This window comes from Anomaloglossus baeobatrachus, chromosome 9 (assembly GCF_048569485.1).
Source record: "Anomaloglossus baeobatrachus isolate aAnoBae1 chromosome 9, aAnoBae1.hap1, whole genome shotgun sequence".
NCBI lineage: Eukaryota > Metazoa > Chordata > Amphibia > Anura > Aromobatidae > Anomaloglossus > Anomaloglossus baeobatrachus.
The window spans coordinates 211,267,575-211,292,845 of NC_134361.1; the positions used below are offsets into that span (position 1 = coordinate 211,267,575).

General features: G+C 55.8%; 1 protein-coding gene across 1 annotated transcript in view; it reads left to right on the plus strand.

Moving 5' to 3' along the window:
* The window catches only part of FUBP3 (far upstream element binding protein 3), a 41,056-nt gene that overhangs the window by 5,004 nt on the left and 10,781 nt on the right, over positions 1–25,271 (plus strand). The window contains exons 3-15 of the mRNA XM_075323188.1: positions 280–313; positions 881–930; positions 1,127–1,198; positions 4,259–4,316; positions 5,888–6,050; positions 6,822–6,920; positions 8,775–8,876; positions 9,183–9,285; positions 9,582–9,682; positions 10,124–10,262; positions 14,446–14,606; positions 14,711–14,784; positions 15,016–15,092. Coding sequence (XP_075179303.1) covers positions 280–313; positions 881–930; positions 1,127–1,198; positions 4,259–4,316; positions 5,888–6,050; positions 6,822–6,920; positions 8,775–8,876; positions 9,183–9,285; positions 9,582–9,682; positions 10,124–10,262; positions 14,446–14,606; positions 14,711–14,784; positions 15,016–15,092 — 1,233 coding nt within the window. The remainder of the gene's footprint in view (positions 1–279; positions 314–880; positions 931–1,126; positions 1,199–4,258; positions 4,317–5,887; positions 6,051–6,821; positions 6,921–8,774; positions 8,877–9,182; positions 9,286–9,581; positions 9,683–10,123; positions 10,263–14,445; positions 14,607–14,710; positions 14,785–15,015; positions 15,093–25,271) is intronic.

Consider the following 25,271-nt stretch of genomic DNA (forward strand, 5'->3'; position numbering starts at 1 on the left):
ATATGTCCCGGCCGGACACCAATCTGCCGCTCTTTACATCATCGTTAATTTGGCGGCCAGTGGGGGGGGGGGATTTTACATTTTTTTTGTTATGGGGGTCCGGCAGTGCGTGGTCCTCCTCACATGAAAGCCTGCGATCGATGTCCAGCTGCTTCCTCCATTTATAGCCATAATGTATAAGGTCCGCGCCCCTCCCCCGGCCTCGTCCGGACCCCGCGTTATCCATTACTCTCATACTTATGATTTTTTTTCTGTCTTTTTCCTTCCTCTCTTCCACAGTTGGTGCCCAGCTCGGGGCCCTGGTACATCAAAGGTAAAGCCGCGGGCTCCGTTTTATTATCTATTGATTGGAAACTAATTGTGTATTGATCCGCCATCTGTACTCCGTGTGTGAACTGCTCCCCCCTCGTCTCATCGCTATGTCCTGCATGCGGAGTAATGAGGGGGGGGGGTCGATAGAGTTTTTGATTTATGATTACAGTGGGCCGCACTCCATGACGTAAGGCGGCGAGGGGGGGGGGGTGGTACAAGAAAGGGGGTCTTGTCATTGTATTACACAGTAGAAATGATGCGTCATGTCGTGGGGGGGATCGTGCTCAGGGGGTCCTGGGGGCGGGCGTTCATCGCTGGGTCATAATGGGTCTATGATTCAGCTCAAGCTAGTGATGCGGACCCTCCAGCGACCACCGAGCAGCATTTCGGGGATTGCAGTGTAGAAGCGGAGTCCCCCCCGACCACCTGTATGGGCCGCAGCCGTCACGGGGGTCTGCTACATTAGTGTAGTGGTAGGATTCGAGGTGCGTTATTTGCGAGGGGGCGACCCATTCTTTTTTTTTTTTTTTTTTTTGGTTCTTAGCTTTGTTTTTTTTTTTTCTACCAGGACTGTGATGACCGAAGAATTTAAAGTGCCTGACAAGATGGTGGGATTCAGTAAGTTCCCTTCTGGGGCCAGGGAAAGCTGGGTGATGCTGCAGTGCGAGCTGTTCATACTTATCACCCAGCTTTCCTGATTTTAAGAATTTACATTTAATTTAATATTAACAGGAAAGGACTTATTAAGGAGGGTGGGCTTCTCCCGCGTCAGGGTGGGCTTGTGGCCACTGATCACTTTTCTTCTCTCTTCTAGTTATTGGGCGAGGAGGGGAACAGATCTCAAGAATCCAGACAGAATCCGGGTGCAAGATTCAGATCGCGCCAGGTAAATATGGACAGAAGCATTGGTATTAATGGTGTGGGCGTAAGAGGGAGATGTGGCAGAATAGGGGTGCAGGGCTACATTGGTAGGGGTGCAATGGAAAAAAAGGTGCGGGGCTAATAGGGATAAGGGTGCACTGGAGTAGGGGTGCGGACCTATAGGGATAAGGGTGCACTGGAATAGGGGTGCAGAGCTATAGGGATAAGGGTGCACTGGAATAGGGGTGTGGTGCTGTTGGGATAATGGTGCACTGGAATAGGGGTGAGGGGCTATAGGGATAAGGGTGCACTGGAATAGGGGTGAGGAGCTATAGGGCTATGGGTGCACTGGAATAGGGGTGCGGGCCTATAGGGATAAGGGTGCACTGGAATAGGGGTGTGGACCTATAGGGATAAGGGTGCACTGGAATAGGGTTGCAGAGCTATAGGGATAAGGGTGCACTGGAATAGGGGTGCAGAGCTATAGGGCTATGGGTGCACTGGAATAGGGGTGCGGGCCTATAGGGATAAGGGTGCACTGGAATAGGGGTGTGGACCTATAGGGATAAGGGTGCACTGGAATAGGGGTGCGGACCTATAGGGATAAGGGTGCACTGGAATAGGGGTGCAGAGCTTATAGGGCTATGGGTGCACTGGAATAGGGGTGCGGACCTATAGGGATAAGGGTGCACTGGAATAGGGATGCAGAGCTATAGGGATAAGGGTGCACTGGAATAGGGGTGTGGTGCTGTTGGGATAATGGTGCACTGGAATAGGGGTGCGGAGCTATAGGGATAAGGGTGCACTGGAATAGGGGTATGGTGCTATAGGGATAAGGGTGCACTGGAATAGGGATGAGGGGCTATAGGGATAAGGGTGCACTGGAATAGGGGTGTGGTGCTGTTGGGATAATGGTGCACTGGAATAGGGGTGCGGAGCTATAGGGATAAGGGTGCACTGGAATAGGGGTGCGGGCCTATAGGGCTAAGGGTGCACTGGAATAGGGGTGCGGGCCTATAGGGATAATGGTGCACTGGAATAGGGGTGCAGACCTATAGGGATAAGGGTGCACTGGAATAGGGGTGCAGAGCTATAGGGATAAGGGTGCACTGGAATAGGGGTGAGGGGCTATAGGGATAAGGGTGCACTAGAATAGGGGTGCGGAGCTATAGGGATAAGGGTGCACTGGAATAGGGGTGCGGGCCTTTAGGGATAAGGGTGCACTGGAATAGGGTGCGGACCTATAGGGATAAGGGTGCACTGGAATAGGGGTGTGGACCTATAGGGATTAAGGGTGCACTGGAATAAGGGTGTGGAGCTATAGGGATAACTGTGCACTGGAATAGGGGTGAGGGGCTATAGGGATAAGGGTGCACTAGAATAGGGGTGCGGGCCGTTAGGGATAAGGGTGCACTGGAGTAGGGGTGCAGAGCTATAGGGCTAAGGGTGCACTGGAATAGGGGTGCGGGCCTATAGGGATAATGGTGCACTGAAATAGGGGTGCGGACCTATAGGGATAAGGTTGCACTGGAATAGGGGTGTGGTGCTGTTGGGATAATGGTGCACTGGAATAGGGGTGCGGAGCTATAGGGATAAGGGTGCACTGGAATAGGGGTGTGGACCTATAGGGATTAAGGGTGCACTGGAATAAGGGTGTGGAGATATAGGGATAACTGTGCACTGGAATAGGGGTGAGGGGCTATAGGGATAAGGGTGCACTGGAATAGGGGTGCAGAGCTATAGGGATAAGGGTGCACTGGAATAGGGGTGCAGAGCTATAGGGATAAGGGTGCACTGGAATAGGGGTCAGGGGCTATAGGGATAAGGGTGCACTAGAATAGAGGTGCGGAGCTATAGGGATAAGGGTGCACTGGAATAGGGGTGCGGGCCTATAGGGATAAAGGTGCACTGGAGTAGGGGTGCAGAGCTATAGGGCTAAGGGTGCACTGGGATAAGGGTGCACTGGAATAGGGGTGCAGAGCTATATGGATAAGGGTGCACTGGAATAGGGGTGAGGGGCTATAGGTATAAGGGTGCACTGGAATAGGGGTGTGGACCTATAGGGATTAAGGGTGCACTGGAATAAGGGTGTGGAGCTATATGGATAAGGGTGCACTGGAATAGGGGTGTGGTGCTGTTGGCATAAGGGTGCACTGGAATAGGGGTGCGGGCCTTTAGGGATAAGGGTGCACTGGAATAGGGTGCGGACCTATAGGGATAAGGGTGCACTGGAATAGGGGTGTGGACCTATAGGGATTAAGGGTGCACTGGAATAAGGGTGTGGAGCTATAGGGATAACTGTGAACTGGAATAGGGGTGAGGGGCTATAGGGATAAGGGTGCACTGGAATAGGGGTGTGGTGCTTTTGGGATAATGGTGCACTGGAATAAGGGTGAGGGGCTATAGGGATAAAGGTGCACTGGAATAGGGGTGCAGAGCTATAGGGATAAGGGTGCACTGTAATAGGGGTGTGGACCTATAGGGATAACTGTGCACTGGAATAGGGGTGAGGGGCTATAGGGATTAAGAGTGCACTGGAATAAGGGTGCAAGGTTATAGGGATAAGGGTGCACTGGAATAGGGATGAGGGGCTATAGGGATAAGGGTGCACTGGAATAAGGGTGCGGAGCTATAGAAGTAAGGGTGCACTGGGGGGGCAGGGCTTTAGGATAAGTGTGCACTGGAATAGGGGTGCAGGGCTCTAGAGATAGGGGTGCACTGGAATGAGGAGCAGGGCTGTAAGGATAGGGTTGCACTGGATTAGGGGTGCAGGGCTGTAGGGAATGGGTGCACTGGAATAGGCACGTGGCGCTATAGTGAGAGGCCCGGCAGCCACGCCGGTGACCTGTGACCAGAGTGCGGCCATCCTCCTGTTTCTGGCATCCCTGGTGCCTCTTCTGATTAGTCGCCACGTGGTGATGTTGCACTAATTGATAGATTTTCTGTGTGCCGCCATATTTGCAGAGCTACAGCTCCCAGAATGCAGTGCAGCGGTCGCGTGGTACTCTGGGGGGATATGCGCCACGTCCTGGTACCTCGTACCCTCTGGCTCACGGTGTCTTTTTTTGTTTTTTTTTGCTTTCAGATAGCGGAGGAATGCCTGAGAGACCCTGCGTCCTTACCGGAGCCCCAGAAAGCATCGAGTAAGCCCCCCGCCCCGCTGCAGCGCCAGCAGCCGTCTCCTTTGTATCCGATCTCCTCGTCCTCCCTTCTCGTTCCCTACAATCTCTTCCACAATTGCTGCACTTTTTTTTTTTTTTCTTTCCGCTCGGCGAGTGAATACAAAAGTCAGTGAAGGTATCGCAGCGGGCGGAGGCGATGCTGCGCAGGGTTTTTATATTTTCCTCTCCTCCCTGCGCCCCCATCTTTGCGCAGAGCCGGCGATATCCGAGCGTCCGCCCCGCCGTTCTCCGGCTCCGTGCAGATAACTGGTTTCACTGCACCCCAGCAGTCTCCGGAGCCTTCAATAGCCCCCTCATTCCCGCCGGGCTGCTGTGACTGCTGAACTGGAATAAGTGTTATTGGCAACTGCACATTACACAGCGAGCGCCCGAGGATCGGCTTTTGTTTTCCTGGGGTTTTTTTTTTTCCTCTTCTTTTTCTTGAAGATATACCCATTACTGTGCAAGAAAATCACTGGGGCCGCGGCCGCCGCTCTGTAACCTCTTCATGCCCGGACGCGTTATAAAAGGGGGGTATTCCCATCACGTACAGTGCGATGTGCCGTCCACCAGTGGGAATCAGCTGGCACTGCCTCTTTAAGGGGCTCGGTGACCACTTCCTTTAAGAACGTCGCCCCTCGGGATGAATCGGCGGCGGTCGTCAGACATTGGCTTCAACGGTGCAAGGTTCAGGGGCGATTTTTAGGATGGGAGGTCGTGTGTCCATCCAGATCTAAATAACCCCCGAGTAATGTTACATAACCAAAACAGCGTGGGGTATGCAAGGTGAAGACATCAGTCACCTCAAGTGGTCTTCAATATGTATGTTACAAACTACAACTCCCAGCATTCCCTGACAGCCCCATAATGCTCCCCAGGGTAGTAGTGTACAACCTGCTCCTCTCCAGCGCCTGCAACTACAACTCCCAGCATGCCCTGACAGCCCCATAATGCTCCCCAGGGTAGTAGTGTACAACCTGCTCCTCTCCAGCGCCTGCAACTACAACTCCCAGCATGCCCTGACAGGTTTTTGCAGAGCAGCAGGTTGCAGGCCGCCCCTGTGGAGCGGCGGGTTGCAGGCCGCCCCTGTGGAGCAGCGGCGGGTTGCAGGCCGCCCCTGTGGAGCAGCGGCGGGTTGCCGGCCGCCCCTGTGGAGCAGCGGCGGGTTGCCGGCCGCCCCTGTGGAGCAGCGGCGGGTTGCCGGCCGCCCCTGTGGAGCAGCGGCGGGTTGCCGGCCGCCCCTGTGGAGCAGCGGCGGGTTGCCGGCCGCCCCTGTGGAGCAGCGGCGGGTTGCCGGCCGCCCCTGTGGAGCAGCGGCGGGTTGCCGGCCGCCCCTGTGGAGCAGCGGCGGGTTGCCGGCCGCCCCTGTGGAGCAGCGGCGGGTTGCCGGCCGCCCCTGTGGAGCAGCGGCGGGTTGCCGGCCGCCCCTGTGGAGCAGCGGCGGGTTGCAGGCCGCCCCTGTCGAGGATGACACACCCCCCCCCCCCCTCTTCCCCACAAATGATTAATAAAGCTGCTCTTGCCTGACCCCGTGTTCCTGTGCCCCCCCGCAGGCAGGCGAAGCGTCTCCTCAGTCAGATCGTGGAGCGCTGCCGGAACGGCCCCGGTTTCCATAACGACATGGACGGAAACAGCACCGTCCAGGAAATCCTCATCCCGGCTTCCAAAGTTGGCCTGGTGATCGGCAAAGGAGGGGAAACCATCAAACAGCTTCAGGTAATAGATCCCGGCCCTACGAGGGTTAATGCACAATTCACCACCACCACCATCATCCTCCTCCTCGCTCCCCAGCACTACGTCTTTTTTTTTCCCCCCCACTTTGCTAATAGTTTTGCTCCACGGCGGGTATAAGCGTGTAATTACGCTCAGTGTGTCGCGGATTTGGAGCGCGTTACTTTGCAGGGGTTCAGTCTGACGCTAATTAACACTTAATTCTCGGTAACTGCAGCGCCGGAAAAATAACATAAAACGCTAATAATTCATAATTTTATTTTATTTTTTTTAATCATTTTATTAAGTATTTTTTTTTTAATTGTATTTAATTTTTTTTTTTTCTTTGGTTTTTATATAAAAAAAATCAGAGTTTTACACTTCCCGAATGTCGGGGGAAACGCCGCTAATCACCGGTTGCAGTTACGTAATGAGCAGTTGCTCGTCAGTCAGACCTCAGGTGACAGGTAGTGAAAGTGTCAGCGCCGGGAGAGGAGGGGGAGGGGCAGGATGATTGAGGCCACGATTGCTACCGTGTCACTCATGTCACGGGGCCAGAGGAAAAGGTGGAGGAGGAAATGCAGAACGTAGATGAGACGTCGAATAACGCGGCTGCGGGCCCCGTCATCAGTGCAGGGTAAAACATGGCCGCCTCCGCCCACCCCTCTCTATGACCGTGGCCTGTCATACCGGGCACCACCACTGGATGAATGTGGCGCTATGTGACAGTCTTTTGTTTTTGCCTTTTCTGAATTAACCTTTGATTCATTTTTACAGGAGAGAACCGGCGTGAAAATGATCATGATCCAAGACGGCCCGTTACCAACCGGTGCCGACAAGCCCCTGCGGATTACGGGAGACCCCTACAAAGTGCAGGTAATGGTAGTGCGGTATTGTATACACTGCGCCATTCTAGACGGAGGGTCAAACAGCGGCGCCTCTTAATAAATATGTTGCACCTTTGTGCCGAAATTTACCCATATAAGTATTTTATGACCCGTTCTCCTCTCGACCTGACTGGTGACTGGGCTGCAGGGGGTTAACCCATCCTCGTGGTACCCGGCCCCTCCGCATCTCCGTACCTGTGCCCTCGTTCCTTGGCCTTAGTTTCAAGCTTTCCCATGTCCCCCTCCCCCCGCTCCATAGCTTATAATAATGTTTGTTTACGCACAAAGTACAAGGTGCGGGCGGGAGATCTGCGCCCGAATAGGAAAGATAAACAGTAAATTGGTGGAGGCGGCGAGGACGGGCGCTCTGATGCTGGACCTTAAAGCCGTGCTCCGGCCAGAACGGCGCAGGGAAAGGGGGAAAAAAAAGACACTGGTTATGTAGTCTGTGTTTCACGTCTGGCCGTGTCGTGCTCGGCTCCGGAATCTCCGCTTCTTGGACCGTTCTGGTCTCTCACCCTAGAGCTGTTTTAGTTGATGCCTCTAATGTTAAGGGTGATCGGTCCATGACTAATACAGTAATACAACAGTGGCTTCGTGGGACGTTGTGGTGTCGCCCGTGGCCCCTTACCTCGGGTGGGACGTGTTGTCACCAGCGGCCCCTTACCTTGGGTGGGGGGTGTCGTCATCCGTGGCCCCTTACCTTGGGTGGGGGGTGTCGTCGCCCGCGGCCCCTTACCTTGGGTGGGGGGGTGTTGTCGCCCGCGGCCCCTTACCTCGGGTGGGGGGTGTTGTCGCCCGTGGCCCCTTACCTCGGGTGGGGCGTGTTGTCGCCCGCGGCCCCTTACCTCGGGTGGGGCGTGTTGTCGCCCGCGGCCCCTTACCTCGGGTGGGGCGTGTTGTCGCCTGCGGCCCCTTACCTCGGGTGGGGCGTGTTGTCGCCCGCGGCCCCTTACTTCGGGTGGGGCGTGTTGTCGCCCGCGGCCCCTTACCTTGAGTGGGGCGTGTTGTCGCCCGCGGCCCCTTACCTTGGGTGGGGCGTGTTGTCGCCCGCGGCCCCTTACCTTGGGTGGGGCGTGTTGTCGCCCGCGGCCCCTTACCTTGGGTGGGGCGTGTTGTCGCCCGCGGCCCCTTACCTTGAGTGGGGCGTGTTGTCGCCCGCGGCCCCTTACCTCGGGTGGGGCGTGTTGTCGCCCGCGGCCCCTTACCTCGGGTGGGGCGTGTTGTCGCCCGCGGCCCCTTACCTCGGGTGGGGCGTGTTGTCGCCCGCGGCCCCTTACCTCGGGTGGGGCGTGTTGTCGCCCGCGGCCCCTTACCTCGGGTGGGGCGTGTTGTCGCCCGCGGCCCCTTACCTCGGGTGGGGGCGTGTTGTCGCCCGCGGCCCCTTACCTCGGGTGGGGCGTGTTGTCGCCCGCGGCCCCTTACCTCGGGTGGGGCGTGTTGTCGCCCGCGGCCCCTTACCTCGGGTGGGGCGTGTTGTCGCCCGCGGCCCCTTACCTCGGGTGGGGCGTGTTGTCGCCCGCGGCCCCCTTACCTCGGGTGGGGCGTGTTGTCGCCCGCGGCCCCTTACCTCAGGGGTTACCCCACATCCAGCTCTGTTCTGCTCTGCTGGGGTCCTGCATACAGCAGCCCACGTCTCAGCTTCCTGGACCCCTCAGATTATGAATTTTCCTGGACGTCTGAATCACATAATGTTGGTGGTCCCCGCGTTTTACCTGATGGCAGGACAGTGGAGGCTGAAACAGTGGCCTCAGAGACCCTCGCTCCAGCGCAGACCCTCATACTATAATGCATCAGTTGGCCTGAACCTTTGTTTTTTTATTTTTTCCTCTTTATATTGCAGCAAGCGAGAGATTTGGTCTTAGAAATCATCCGAGAAAAGGACGTGGCCGACTTCAGAGGGGTCCGCAGCGACCTGAGCTCCAGGATGGGGGGCAGTATAGAGGTACGCACCCCTGAAAAGGGATGCATTATCCGGTCTTACTGATTCATTAGGCAACTAAATCACTGGCCCTTTAATGTCGGCCATATTGAGCTAAATTTGGAGCAGCCAATAAGGTGATGGTTCGGTGGACTGTCCTCGTGGTCCTCTGTGTGGCCATTTTCATGGGGTCTGTACAGAAGTGTAACACACAGCTCGCAGTACAACTCCCAGCATGCTGTGATCTGATCGGTGTTAGTCTTGTCCGTCGGTCCGAGTCTGTGCCGTCACCGCTGATGCCCCCTTTTTTTTCCTCTTTTTCCTGACCAGGTCTCCGTCCCAAGGTTTGCAGTGGGAATTGTTATCGGCAGAAACGGCGAAATGATCAAGAAAATTCAGAACGACGCCGGCGTAAGAATCCAGTTCAAGCCAGGTACGTGCGATGGTGGCGGGCGATGTCCACTGACCTCTCCCATCTGCTGGAGCTGGGGACGTTGCGGAGGCGCCTCATCGTTCCCGTTGCCTTCTTTTGATGGCGGAGGGTTTTCTCGCCGGTTTGGCGGAGGGTTTTCTCGCCGGTTTGGCGGAGGGTTTTCTCGCCGGTTTGGCGGTTTCCCGTCAGTTTGTGTTTGCTGCTGTTGATCTTTTTTTGGATGTGACTGTGTGAAGCTTGGCTGCACGGCCGCCGGGGGATAAATGCTTTGCTTTGGTTGTGTCTCCCTCCTGCAGATGATGGAATCAGCCCTGAGAGAATGGCGCAAGTAATGGGCCTCCCTGACCGGTGTCAGCACGCGGCGCACATCATCAATGAGCTGATCCTGACAGCACAGGTGAGATGGCAGACATGACACTTAACCCTTAGAGGACTGGGCTGTGGAAGACCCCGGGGACATGTAACCTGTTCATGACCTATAGGTGTAAAGGGGAAGCTTCCAGCCATCACTGGGGGGCCAGACCCCCAGGGCATGCATTTTTGTTTTTATATATATATATATATATATATATATATATATATATATATATATATATATATATATATATATATATATATATATATATATATATATATATATATATATATATATATATATATATATATATATATATATATATATATATATATATATATATATATATATATATATATATATATATATATAATTTTTTTATTTTTTTTTTTTTTTTTTTTTACTTTTGGAGGGGGTTGAAAGCTGTGAGCTCCGGCCATTATACCTTCTATTTTGGTTAATATTTACCTTTTCTTTCTGCAGGAACGGGACGGGTTTGGGAGTCTGGCCATGTCTAGAGGGAAAGGGCGCACCCGAAGTGAATGGAATTATTGCACAGGCGGGATGCAAGAGATCACATACACTGTGCCGGCCGACAAATGCGGCCTCGTCATAGGCAAAGGTAACATTGAACGTCACCCTTCACACGACCGCATGTGCAGCCGCATTGTCCGGCGTCCCCCGGAGCGGTGGTCCTGCAGCCTCCAGTCCTCTACTCTTTGCCACATGGTGACCACTTGATCTGAACATGGTAGAAAGCTGTCCCCCGGCTTTCCCGTGATTGGATGTAATCAGACGGATTTTTTTTTTCTCCCCTGTACTCCGCGTCCTCTCTTGTGACTTGTGCCGGGCTCCGTTTTTTTCTGAGCTCCCCGCGTCCACACGTTTCTGGTCCTCTCCTGTACTCCGCGTCCTCTCTTGTGATTTGTGCACGGCTCTGGCGGTTTCTGAGCTCTCCGCGTCCACACGTCTCTTGTACTCCCCTATACTCCGCGTCCTCTCGTGATTTGTGCACAGCTCCAGCGTTTTTTGAGCTCCCCGCGTCCACACGTCTCTCGTCCTCTCTTGTGATTTGCGCTCGGCTCCGGCGTTTTCTGAGCTCCCCGCGTCCACACGCCTCTCGTCCTCCCCTGTACTCCGCGTCCTCTCTTGTGATTTGCGAATGGCTCCGGCGTTTTCTGAGCTCCCCGCGTCCACACGTCTCTCGTCGTCCTCTGTACTCCGCGTCCTTTCTTGTGATTTGCGCACAGCTCCGGCGTTTTCTGAGCTCCCCGCTTCCACACGCCTCTCGTGCTTGCTTCGCCTGGTGAAGCGCGGCGGTGTAATTAGATTATAATCACATAACGATTAGCAGCCCGGGCACTTAAGGATATTTAGAGACAATTTGCTTGCCCGGCCTCTCCCCCTGCTGGAAAATAGCGCTCACTTATCACTTAGCTGCGCGGCGCGGGTAATGCTGTGTCCGTGTAGCGCACTTTTATACTGTGCCCGTCCGCGTTAATGGGCTATAATAACGCCGTGGTGCTTTTTTTGTTTTTCTTCCCTGCACATATGGATGCGGGGGGGCGGTTAGTAGGACGCCAGCCTTTCACAGACTCCTTTTAGGATTATGTGCCAGGCCCACTTATTTTTGGGATATAGCCACTTAACCTCTGAGGCGCTGGATCATTCCGGATCACTGCTCGCTGTTTGGCCCTTTTTTCTCCCCGGTAGTAATGGAGTCACTGTGTCAGTAAATTTGGGCGGAAGCCCCAGCCTCGCTCCACCTCCCCCTGCTCCTCGGCCCATTCACATTTCCATGATAAACAGTGAGTGGGGGGCTCGCGGCCGGGGCCTGTCCGCTGCCTTTTTACCGTCGTGATTAATTGCTTTACAATTTGCCACCCGCTGGGGCCCCGATTCTCCTTTTCCCCACAACCTCCTTTTTTTTAATCATTGCAGTCCCTGTAAACAGAAAAGCAGGGGCGGGGGCCGCAGCGCTGACATTCTCAGACTAGGGGGGGAACAAATTGGGACACGGCTCCATGGATGATGATGATGAGGGTCGGTGGTAAATGGAGGAGTCCTCCAAAACGTCCCATCTCCGCTCCCGGGAGATAAAGCCGGAGACCCCGTCCAATGTGCCCCCCCCAACACTGGATCCTAATTTTGGGGAAAAATTTTATAAAACAGAAAAAAGTTGTACTAAATTATCATCCCTTTTATAATTTTGTATTTCAGTTCCTGACTAGGTAAGATCTCTGCTTTGTGTCAGTGAATCGCTGCCTGAGAACCAGCAGCAAAAAATGTTTAATGAGCAAGAATGGAGGGGGAGGGTTTGGGGGGTTTTGTTCTTTCCATTGCCTGCAAGCGGAGATCTCGCCTTTACTCTGGAAAGGAAATCACCAAGGCTGATTGACATTTGCAGTAATTCACCGAACTGCCACAACATTAATACCAGCGGGGTGGGAAGTAACACGGATTACCTGGGGACAATTGGAGGGGGGAAGGGGTATAGGAAAATGATCCGTCACTTCGTGTAGTTTGTATGAGAGGCGAGAAAGATGGGCGAATGTAAGAAGCAACAAAGTCCCAACGATGACGTCTGACTGACAGGGGCATCCCCCAAATGCAAGGTCTTGTGGGGTGTTCCCAGTATATGGAGGGTCTTGTGGGGTGTTCCCTGTATACAGAGGGTCTTGTGGGGCGTTCCCTGTATATGGAGGGTCTTGTGGGGTGTTCCCGGTATACGGAGGGTCTTGTGGGGTGTTCCCGGTATACGGAGGGTCTTGTGGGGTGTTCCCGGTATACGGAGGGTCTTGTGGGGTGTTCCCGGTATACGGAGGGTCTTGTGGGGTGCTCTCGCTATACAGAGGGTCTTGTGGGGTGTTCCCTGTATACGGAGGGTCTTGTGGGGTGTTCCCTGTATACGGAGGGTCTTGTGGGGTGTTCCCTGTATACGGAGGGTCTTGTGGGGTGTTCCCAGTATATGGAGGGTCTTGTGGAGTGTTCCCGGTATACGGAGGGTCTTGTGGGGTGTTCCCGGTATACGGAGGGTCTTGTGGGGTGTTCCCTGTATACGGAGGGTCTTGTGGGGTGTTCCCGGTATACGGAGGGTCTTGGGTGTTCCCGGTATGTATATGTGACAGTGGGGTCTTGCGGGGGGTCGCAGTGTTCGGCTGGTGATTAGTGTTGCGGTTGATGGTCGTGGATCTTTCCTCAGGATTAGGCCTTCACAGCACATTAATGGTTTTCTCTACTTAGTAACCTGCAGCCGTCTGAATCCACCCAGCGGCATTATTAATACAGTGACCACTCGTGGCGCCTGTTGCTAAGTGATGGTAAATATGCGCTGAGCGGCGTCCAGAGTATATATAGCAGGAACTGCACACGTTGCACCGTGGTGCTGATGCCTTGCAGTTTCCTGCTCTTTCCAGTCCCATCACTGACCAGTCCGGCCGCTCCCTCCTCGCTCCCCGGTGGCACTGGTCCCCGGCCGCTCCCTCCTCGCTCCCCGGTGGCGCCGGTCCCCGGCCGCTCCCTCCTCGCTCCCCGGTGGCGCCGGTCCCCGGCCGCTCCCTCCTCGCTCCCCGGTGGCGCCGGTCCCCGGCCGCTCCCTCCTCGCTCCCCGGTGGCGCCGGTCCCCGGCCGCTCCCTCCTCGCTCCCCGGTGGCGCCGGTCCCCGGCCGCTCCCTCCTCGCTCCCCGGTGGCGCCGGTCCCCGGCCGCTCCCTCCTCGCTCCCCGGTGGCGCCGGTCCCCGGCCGCTCCCTCCTCGCTCCCCGGTGGCGCCGGTCCCCGGCCGCTCCCTCCTCGCTCCCCGGTGGCGCCGGTCCCCGGCCGCTCCCTCCTCGCTCCCCGGTGGCGCCGGTCCCCGGCCGCTCCCTCCTCGCTCCCCGGTGGCGCCGGTCCCCGGCCGCTCCCTCCTCGCTCCCCGGTGGCGCCGGTCCCCGGCCGCTCCCTCCTCGCTCCACGGTGGCGCCGGTCCCCGGCCGCTCCCTCCTCGCTCCCCGGTGGCGCCGGTCCCCGGCCGCTCGCTCCCCGGTGGCGCCGGTCACCGGCCGCTCCCTCCTCGCTCCCCGGTGGCGCCGGTCCCCGGCCGCTCCCTCCTCGCTCCCCGGTGGCGCCGGTCCCCGGCCGCTCGCTCCCCGGTGGGGCCTCTCCCTCCTCGTTCCCCGGTGGCGCCAGCCCCTCCCTCCTCGTTCCCCGGTGGCGCCGGCCCCGGCCGCTCCCTCCTCGCTCCCCGGTGACACCGTTCGGCCGCAGTCCTTTTGCAGGAGTTCGTACTTTTCTCAGCAGACTCCCCCCTTCGCTCTGCTTTGTGCCGGCGTCCTGTGTGTGGGACGGTCATGAATATTAGACCAGGGTGTCGTGGTCGGGGGTCGCGCTGGTAATGAATAGCTAAGTAATGAGGGGTCACCTCGGCTGCGCCCCCTGCTGTTCGTCACTGTGCGGCGTCACTCTCCGGCAGGAGGACACGCTTTAATCAATTCTCCGTACCCTGCTGACATGTTTGCAGACGCCGGCTCCATATGCTCCGTCCTGGCAGTGCGTTGTGTACGAGTGCGGCACGTCTGGGACGGCGGCACAGAACAATATGCTTCTATCAGATGTCATTACTGCCATAATTAGCCGCCGGCCGCTAATCTCTGGGTAATTGGATAATTCCTTTATCTAGAACAGCGCTGCCTTTTCTGTTTAGTCTCCACAAGGAAGCGCAGGAGGGCGGGGGGTACGGTTTTATTCGGGTGCTGCAGAGGCTTCAAGTTTTTAACTTTTTTTGTTTTATACTTTTTTTCTTTGTTTTTTTTTTTGTTTTTTTTTACAGGGGGTGAAAATATCAAAAGCATAAACCAGCAATCCGGAGCCCACGTGGAGCTTCAGAGAAATCCGCCTCCCAACACGGACCCCGGCGTGCGGATATTCACCATCCGAGGCCTCCCGCAGCAGATCGAGCTGGCCCGGCACCTCATCGATGAGAAGGTTGGGGTAGGTTACAGCAGGGAGATTGCCCCTCGCCCGCTCCCCGGCACTGTCATACAGGAGATGGGGGTCCTGACTATTCGGTCCTGACGTTTAACCCTTTCCTCCAGGGTTCAGCCATCGGGGCCCCGAGCAGCTTTGGGCAGAGTCCTTTCAACCAGGCACACGCGACACCTCATCAGAAGTAAGTGAGGGGCTCGGGCCGCGGTCCAGGAGGGCGTTGGGTCTTTTTTTTTTTTTTGCACTTCTCCCATCGGCGTCACCATCCACGATAATCGCTAAGTCCAGAAGACCCGTGTTATTGACTATTTGCATTAATGCCGCCTAGATCCCTGCCCGTATTATAGGCAGCTGCTTCTTTTTTTTTCGGTTTTCTCGATGTGCGGCCATTAATCGCGGTGTTTTCTTTTTCCAGTGGTCCTCAGGCGTTCGTAACACAGGGTTGGGGTAGCACTTACCAGGCTTGGCAGCAGCCGACCCAGCAGCTTCCAGGTAGGTTGATGGTTTCATTTGTATAGTTATGGCCACAGCGGCTGGTACTTGTAGTTCCACATCGGGGCCGCTTTGTCTGGGTTATGTTTCAGCATTTGCTACTGATAATGGTTATCCGGGGAGGGATATCACTATACGTTAATGGTCGCCTGTCCCCGCACTCGTCTGCTATCATAGTTTCCAAGGTGAAATGTGTATGTCCGCCGCCGTCCCCCTGTACTCCTGCACAGTAGTGCACTCTCCGTGCAGACATGACCCTGCATGTATCTTCCCTGCCGTCGCTGATGTTCCCCTGTGTCCTGTACTCCTGCACAGTAGTGCATTCTGTGCAGACGTGACCCTGCACGTATCATACCTACTGCCGCCGCTGACATCCCCCTCCGTCCTGTACTCCTGCGCAGTAGTGCACTCTCCGTGCAGAAGTGACCCTGCATGTATCTTTTCTGCCGCTGCTGACCGTCCTGTACTCCTGCGCAGTAGTGCACTCTCCGTGCAGAAGTGACCTTGCATGTATCTTTTCTGCCGCTGCTGACCGTCCTGTACTCCTGCGCAGTAGTGCACTCTCCGTGCAGAAGTGACCCTGCATGTATCTTCCCTGCCGCCGCCGTTCCCCTGCGTCCTGTACTTCTGCAGACGTGATCCTGCACGTATCATACCTACTGCCGCCACCGTTCCCCTGCGTCCTGTACTCCTGCGCAGTAGTGCACTCTCCGTGCAGATGTGACCCTGCACGTATCTTGCCTGCCGCCGCCGTTCCCCTGCGTCCTGTACTCCTGCACGTATCATGCCGCCGTCGTCCCCCTGCGTCCTGTACTCCTGTATGTATCATACCGCCTGCCGCCGCCGTCCCCCTGCGTCCTGTACTCCTGCATGTATCATACCTACTGCCGCCACCGTCCCCCTGCATCCTGTACTCCTGCATGTGTCATACCTACTGCCGCCACCGTCCCCCTGCGTCCTGTACTCCTGCATGTGTCATACCGCCTGCCGCCGCCGTCCCCCTGCGTCCTGTACTCCTGCATGTATCATACCTACTGCCGCCACCGTCCCCCTGCGTCCTGTACTCCTGCATGTATCATACCGCCTGCCGCCGCCGTCCCCCTGCGTCCTGTACTCCTGCATGTGTCATACCTACTGCCGCCACCGTCCCCCTGCGTCCTGTACTCCTGCATGTGTCATACCGCCTGCCGCCGCCGTCCCCCTGCGTCCTGTACTCCTGCATGTATCATACCTACTGCCGCCACCGTCTCCCTGCGTCCTGTACTCCTGCATGTATCATACCTACTGCCGCCACTGTCCCCCTGCGTCCTGTACTCCTGCATGTATCATACCTACTGCCGCCACCGTCCCCCTGCGTCCTGTACTCCTGCATGTATCATACCTACTGCCGCCACCGTCCCCCTGCGTCCTGTTCTCCTGCAGACGTGATCCTGCATGTATCATACCTACTGCCGCCACCGTCCCCCTGCGTCCTGTTCTCCTGCACGTATCATACCTTCCGCCACCGTTCCCCTGCGTCCTGTTCTCCTGCACGTATCTTACCTGCCGCCGTCCCCCTGCGTCCTGTACTCCTGCGCAGTAGTGCACTCTCCGTGCAGACGTGACCCTGCACGTATCTTACCTTCTGGCTGACATGTCTGATGACCTCTGCGAGACTGGCGCTGACATCACCCCCTGCGCCAAATTGTAAGGCAGCCATGCAATGCTTTATTCCTCCTGCGGGGGCGCTGCAGAGGTCTCCTTACATTTAGGAAAACCTAAGCAGATGACCCCTTTAATGAAGAGACCTCACTTTCTTCCCCCCGTCCTCCTGCACGTGAGGGTCTGGGAAGCAGATAGCCATGTTGTGGGCTTGATTCCTGCCTCAGCCGCAGATCACTTTCCCATTGCGGAGCGGAGTATGAGATATCGATCCGCGCGGAGGCTCCCCGCAGAGAGGGATATAGGAGGCGAGCGGGGAGATGGGCTCTATCTGCCGCTGTAATCCTCTCCAGATACATTATTTGGAATCGAGTCCCATCGCCGCTGCTTTTGTCCCGCTGATCGCATTGTATGCGAGCAGCGAGCGTCAGTAACTATTCATCTGCCAACTGGTGGACAAATCGAGTGAGCGCCCCCCTCTCCCCCGTCCTGACCAGTGATCTAAACGTGGGGGGGTTTATTGCCTCTGACAATCCTCCGCCCGCGCACACATAAAGCCACCGATGAGGTTACACATGCCGGCCCGCAGTCCATTAATTGGCGTGTCCCTCAATGACTTCCCAAAGAATGGCCATTGATTGAGCTCCCTATTGTGGGGATTGGCAGGTGGGCACTTTGTGACCCCCGAGTCATTGATGAAGGGACATTGGCCTGACTTGTGGCAGTGGTCAGCCCTTAACTCTTTCCTGGTGCTGAGCATTTTCCGCCATGTTTACTCATATATTGTAATATTAGCTCATTCCCAGGTTTATTTTTTGGTCGGGGGTCCCAGGGGGTCCCAACTGCTAAGATTTGCCTTTATTTTATGACTCCACTGAGCATTCAGCCTCCTGCAAACACACACATTGTGTAATTGCAACTGCTCATAGGGCAATTCCTGACAGCTGTGAGCGCAGGAGCTGCTCCCGCTCCTTATGTCAGGGCACCGGCTGCTACCAGCAGTGATCAGAGCTAGCGGCGAGCACTGGCCACTAACAGCAGTGATCAGAGCGAGCACCGGGCACTAACAGCAGTGATCAGAGCAAGCACCGGCCACTAACGGCAGTGATCAGAGCGAGCACCGGGCACTAACAGCAGTGATCAGAGCGAGCACCGGGCACTAACAGCAGTGATCAGAGCGGGGGCCGAGCACCGGCCGCTAACGGCAGTGATCAGAGCAGGGGCCAAGCACTGGCCGCTAACGGCAGTGATCAGAGCTAGCATCAATCACTGCTGATCAGCATTAGTGCATAATGCTGCCCCCTTCATGATATGATCACATGGTGCTAATGGGGAATTATGTGAAGACCCCATCACTGCTATCTTTGTACTCCCATAGAGCCCACCCTGAGGTTCATAGGAGATTACCTTCACTACTGTAATACTGAAGTGCTGCCGTATACAGAAGCAGAGTGGAGGGGTAGTGAGCGTGTGCGACCTCCACTGCTATAGACGGTGAGTGGAGGGGTAGTGAGCATGTGCGACCTCCACTGCTATAGACGGTGAATGGAGGGGGAGTGAGCGTGTGCGTACTCCACTGCTATAGACGGTGAGTGGAGGGGGAGTGAGCGTGTGCGGCCTCCACTGCTATAGACGGTGAATGGAGGGGTAGTGAGCGTGTGCGGCCTCCACTGCTATAGACGGTGAGTGGAGGGGTAGTGAGCGTGTGCGACCTCCACTGCTATAGACGGTGAGTGGAGGGGTAGTGAGCGTGTGCGTACTCCACTGCTATAGACGGTGAGTGGAGGGGGAGTGAGCGTGTGCGACCACCACTGCTATAGACGGTGAATGGAGGGGGAGTGAGCGTGTGCGACCTCCACTGCTATAGACGGTGAATGGAGGGGGAGTGAGCGTGTGCGGCCACCACTGCTATAGACGGTGAGTGGAGGGGTAGTGAGCATGTGCGACCTCCACTGCTATAGACTGTGAGTGGAGGTGGAGTGAGCGTGTGCGACCTCCACTGCTATAGATGGTGAGTGGAGGGGTAGTGAGCGTGTGCGACCTCCACTGCTATAGATGGTGAGTGGAGGGGGAGTGAGCGTGTGCGACCTCCACTGCTATAGACGGTGAGTGGAGGGGTAGTGAGCGTGTGCGACCTCCACTGCTATAGACGGTGAGTGGAGGGGGAGTGAGCGTGTGCGACCTCCACTGCTATAGACGGTGAGTGGAGGGGGAGTGAGCGTGTGCGTACTCCACTGCTATAGACGGTGAGTGGAGGAATAGTGAGCGTGTGCGACCTCCACTGCTATAGACGGTGAGTGGAGGGGTAGTGAGCGTGTGCGACCTCCACTGCTATAGACGGTGAGTGGAGGGGGAGTGAGCGTGTGCGGCCACCACTGCTATAGACTGTGAGTGGAGGGGTAGTGAGCGTGTGCGACCTCCACTGCTATAGACGGTGAGTGGAGGGGTAATGAGCGTGTGCAGCCACCACTGCTATAAAAGGTGAGTGGAGGGAGAGTGAGCGTGTGCGACCTCCACTGCTATAGACGGTGAGTGGAGGGGGAGTGAGCGCGTGCGACCTCCACTGCTATAGACGGTGAGTGGAGGGGGAGTGAGCGTGTGCGACCTCCACTGCTATAGACGGTGAGTGGAGGGGGAGTGAGCGTGTGCGACCTCCACTGCTATAGACGGTGAGTGGAGGGGGAGTGAGCGCGTGCGACCTCCACTGCTATAGACGGTGAGTGGAGAGGTAGTGAGCGTGTGCGACCACCACTTCTATAGACGGTGAGTGGAGCGGTGCTCACTTAAAGGGGAATGTTTGTTAGAAAATTGGTAAGGCTAGCTGGATGGCATGAACATAAGTAAGTTTGCAATTGATTTTCTTTATCTGCTGTCATTCTTGTGCTGTGAGAGCTTTTATCTTACATAGTGCACAGCTTGTTGCCAACAGAACCAAGACGGGTATGCGTAGTAGCTATATTCCAGGCTGCGGCGTTGTCTCCTGAGATATTAGCCACCACTCAAAGCCAACTGAATTCTCTACAGCAGTTATTGGCTCATCTTTCTCGACTTCTGACCTGTTATGGGTCCTGTAAAGTGTGTGTGTCCCCCACCCCCCTCCCCTTTCGCGGCCCTCACTACAGGTGGTTCCTGGAGCAGCACTCCTGATCAACACTCTCACTTTCCTGAGCTGTGTTTTTGTTTAACAGCCCGGTTATCTCTACATGAAGATCTAGTGGTGAGAATGCTGATGAGTGTCACAGGAGCAGGATGAGCAGAAAGGGCCGGCTACTAGACCAGAACTGTCACTCAAAAGGCGATCACCTCCCCCCCACCCTTGAAACAAGGGAGGGACCGGCTGTGTACATGTAGGATTGGGGGAGGGGGAGATGGAGTGCAAAATGCTTTGACGTCTCAATCTTGCGAACAGTGTACTGCGCTCTATATGCTTATGTATGTGTTATTATACCATGTACTGAGCGCAGTGTCCTCCTGTGTGTGACTATACCGTCTGCTGAGCGCAGTGTCCTCCTGTGTGTGACTATACCGTCTGCTGAGCGCAGTGTCCTCCTGTGTGGGACTATACCATCTGCTGAGCGCAGTGTCCTCCTGTGTGGGACTATACCATCTGCTGAGCGCAGTGTCCTCCTGTGTGGGACTATACTGTCTGCTGAGCGCAGTGTCCTCCTGTGTGGGACTATACCGTCTGCTGAGTGCAGTATACTCCTGTGTGTGACTATACCGTCTGCTGAGGGCAGTGTCCTCCTGTGTGTGACTATACCGTCTGCTGAGTGCAGTGTCCTGTGTGTGACTATACCGTCTGCTGAGGGCAGTGTCCTCCTGTGTGTGACTATACAGTCTGCTGAGCGCAGTGTCCTCCTGTATGTGTTATTATACAGTCTGCTGAGCGCAGTGTCCTCCTGTGTGTTATTATACAGTCTGCTGAGCACAGTGTCCTCGTGTGTGACTATACCGTCTGCTGAGTGTAGTGTCCTCCTGTGTGTGACTATACCATCTGCTAAGCACAGTGTCCTCCTCTGTGGGACTATACCGTCTGCTGAGCAGTGTCCTCCTGTGTGTGACTATACCGTCTGCTGAGCGCAGTGTCCTCCTGTGTGTGACTATACTATCTGCTGAGCGCAGTGTCCTCCTGTATGTGATAATTTACAGTCTGCTGAGTGCAGTGTTTTCCGGTATGTGATTATACCGTGTATTGAGTGCAGTGTTTCTTTGTCGCTCTATTGGGAGACCCAGACAATTGGGTGTATAGGCTATGCCTCCGGAGGCCGCACAAAGTATTACACTCAAAAGTGTTAAGCCCCTCCCCTTCTGCCTATACACCCCTCGTGCTCCCACGGGCTCCTCAGTTTTTTGCTTTGTGCGAAGGAGGCAGACATGCACGCACAGCTCCACAGATTGGTCAGCAGCAGCTGCTGACTATGTCGGATGGAAGAAAAGTGGGCCCATATAGGGCCCCCAGCATGCTCCCTTCTCACCCCACTCTTGTCGGCGGTGTTGTTAAGGTTGAGGTATCCATTGCGGGTACGGAGGCTGGAGCCCACATGCTGTTTTCCTTCCCCATCCCCCTCAGGGCTCTGGGTGAAGTGGGATCCTATCGGTCTCCAGGCACAGGAGACCGTGCTTCATCCACAACTCCTGTGGAGCCTGCTGGATAGGAGCCGGGTATCGTTCAGGGACATGGCCCTGCTACTTGGAGGTACTCTGTATCCCCGTGGGGACCGCGCACAGCAACACTCCAGCTTTGCTGGGTGTGCTAGTGCACCGGGGACCGCGGCGCTGACCGGGTTAATATGTGCCATTACACACTCAGCGTTGCTGAGTGTGTTTATGTATAGGGACTGCCGCACTGACCGCCGCTGCCATGGAAACACTGCGGCGCGGCTGGGACTTGTAGTGCGCCGGGGACTTCCACGCCGGCCGCGCTTTTACGGCGGCCGCGTTTATTACTAGAGTCCCCGGCTTTTTGCGGCCTAGTTTCCTTTCCTCCCGCCCACAGCCCTGACAGGCAGGGGAAGGGCGGGACGCTGCACAGAACGAGCAGCACTGAGGGCTGGAGCATGCTTTGCATACTCCACTCCCCTCACTGTGCACAGTGCAGGCACCAGTTCCCGCTCTTTCTGGGTCACGCCCACGGCTCTCTCCTCTCCTCAGGACGCCGGCAGCCATTCCTGTCAGCTCCTCGGACGCTGCAGAGGGGGACAAAATCTGGGAGACCCAGGCAGGGACTCTGGTGACCGCACAACCGCTTTAAGCGGGTGGTAAGCAGCACCTGTGGTGCTAGCCCCATTGTGCAGTAGTGTAACATTATATGTTTATTTTACACCGTATAGTGCACAGTTGATTTCTGGCTATATACCCTATTGTGTTGCTCAGGGACGATAATAGCATGGCGCCCACGAAAGGCAGGGGTGCCAAAACACAGGCTTATTATGTTGCCTGCGCCGCATGTACGACCCCGCTACCGGCAGGTTCCACTGACCCTCATTGTAGGCACTGTTCGGCCCCTGTGGCACTTACTCAGCCAGAGCCTCTGCTAGGGGGGGCCCAGGGGGAGCCACCTGCTAACACTGTTCAGGTGACGGGGACGGAGTTTGCAAAACTCTCTGAGACTATGGCTAAGATACTGGAAGCCTTGCAGTCCAGGCCGGTATCTCAGCACAGGGACTCTGTTGATTCTTTGTTCCCTGGCCCACCTCAGCTGGACCAACAATGTCCTCCCGGGGTATCTCATGGATCCCAAGCTGAGGGTTCTGACACAGACCCCAGCCCCAGACCGACTAAGCGAGCTCGCTTAGATTTTCCCTCGACATCATCATATTGTTCAGGGTCTCAGCGAGGGGAATCTCTGGTTGATGATGCGGAGGTAGCTGATCAGGATTCTGATCCTGAGGCCGCTCTCAATCTTGATGCTCCGGACGGGGACGCCATAGTGAACGACCTTATTGCGTCCATCAATCGTATGTTGGATATTTCTCCCTCAGCTCCTCCGGCGGAGGAGTCAGCTTCTCAGCAGGAGAAATTCCGTTTCAGGTTTCCCAAGCGTACACCGAGTATGTTTCTGGACCACTCTGATTTCAGAGAGGCAGTCCAGAATCACCATGCTTGTCCAGATAAGCGTTTTTTCTAAGCGCCTTAAGGATGCACGTTATCCCTTTCCCCCTGACGTGGTCAAGGGTTGGACTCAGTGTCCCAAAGTGGATCCTCCAATCTCCAGACTGGCAGCTAGATCCATACTTGCAGTGGAAGATGGGGCTTCACTCAAAGATGCCACTGACAGGCAGATGGAGCTCTGGTTGAAATCCATCTATGAAGCTATCGGCGCTTCTTTTGCCCCAGCATTCGCAGCCGTATGGGCGCTACAAGCTATCTCAGCAGGTCAAGCGCAAATTGACGCAGCCACACGCACGTCCGCGCCACAGGTGGCGTCCATAACCACTCAGACGTCGGCATTTGCGTCCTACGCTATTAATGCTATCCTGGACTCTGCGAGCCGTACGGCGGTTGCAGCCGCCAATTCGGTGGTACTCCGCAGGGCCTTGTGGCTACGGGAATGGAAGGCAGATTCTGTTTCCAAAAAGCGCTTAACCAGTTTGCCAATTTCTGGCGAACGATTGTTTGGCGAGCGTTTGGATGAAATCATCAAACAATCCAAGGGAAAGGATACATCCTTACCCCAGCCCAAACCGAACATACCCCAACAGAGGAAGGGGCAGTCGAGGTTTCGGTCCTTTCGGGGCGCGGGCAGGTCCCAATTCTCCCCGTCCAAAAGGCCTCAGAAAGATCAAAGGAACTCTGATGCATGGCGGTCTAAGTCACGTCCTAAACAGACCACCGGAGGTGCCGCTACCAAAGCGGCTTCCTCATGACTTTCGGCATCCTCACTCCGCATCCTCGGTCGGTGGCAGGCTCTCCCGCTTTTGCGACACCTGGCTGCCACGGGTAAAAGACCGTTGGGTGAGAGACATTCTGTCTCACGGTTACAAGATAGAGTTTACCTCTCGTCCCCCGACTCGATTCTTCATGTCATCCCCGCCTCCCGAGCGAGCCGAGGCTCTTCTGCAGGCGCTGGGCATTCTGAAGGCAGAAGGAGTGGTGGTCCCTGTTCCTCTTCAGCAACAGGGCCACGGTTTTTACTCCAACTTGTTTGTGGTCCCAAAGAAGGACGGGTCTTTCCGACCTGTCCTGGACCTGAAACTTCTCAACAAACACGTAAAGACCAGGCGGTTCCGGATGGAATCCCTCCGTTCCGTCATCGCCTCAATGTCCCAGGGAGATTTCCTTGCATCGATCGATATCAAAGATGCTTATCTCCACGTACCGATTGCTCCAGAGCACCAGCGCTTCTTGCGCTTCGCCATAGGGAACGAACACCTGCAGTTCGTGGCACTGCCGTTCGGCCTGGCAACAGCCCCACGGGTTTTCACCAAGGTTATGGCTACTGTAGTAGCGGTCCTCCACTCTCAGGGTCACTCGGTGATCCCGTACTTGGACGATCTGTTGATCAAGGCACCCTCTCTAGAGGCATGCCAACACAGCCTCGACGCTACCCTGGAGACTCTCCAGAGTTTCGGGTGGATCATCAATTTTCCAAAGTCAAATCTGACACCGGCCCAATCGCTGACATACCTTGGCATGGAGTTTCATACCCTCTCAGCGATAGTGAAGCTTCCGCTAATCAAGCAGCGGTCACTACAGACAGGGGTACAATCTCTCCTTCAAGGTCGGTCACACACCTTGAGGCGCCTCATGCACTTCCTGGGGAAGATGGTGGCAGCAATGGAGGCAGTTCCTTTCGCGCAGTTTCACCTGCGTCCTCTTCAATGGGACATCCTACGCAAATGGGACAGGAAGCCGACGTCCCTCGACAGGAACGTCTCCCTCTCGCAGGCGACCAAAGCTTCCCTTCGGTGGTGGCTTCTTCCCACTTCATTATCGAAAGGGAAATCCTTCCTACCCCCATCCTGGGAGGTGGTCACGACGGACGCGAGTCTGTCAGGGTGGGGAGCGGTTTTTCTCCACCACAGGGCTCAGGGTACGTGGACCCAGCAAGAGTCCTCGCTTCAGATCAATGTTCTGGAAATACGGGCAGTGTATCTTGCCCTGAAAGCGTTCCAGCAGTGGCTGGAAGGCAAGCAGATCAGAATTCAGTCAGACAATTCCACAGCGGTGGCATACATCAACCACCAAGGCGGCACACGCAGTCGGCAAGCCTTCCAGGAAGTCCGGCGGATTCTGCTGTGGGTGGAAGCCACGGCCTCTACCATCTCCGCAGTTCACATTCCAGGCGTGGAAAACTGGGAAGCAGATTATCTCAGTCGCCAGGGCATGGACGCAGGGGAATGGTCCCTTCACCCGGACGTGTTTCAGGAGATCTGTTGCCGCTGGGGGGTGCCGGACGTCGACCTCATGGCGTCCCGGCACAACAACAAGGTACCGGCGTTCATGGCACGGTCTCAAGATCCCAGAGCTCTGGCGGCAGACGCCTTAGTTCAGGATTGGTCGCAGTTTCAGCTCCCTTATGTGTTTCCTCCGCTGGCA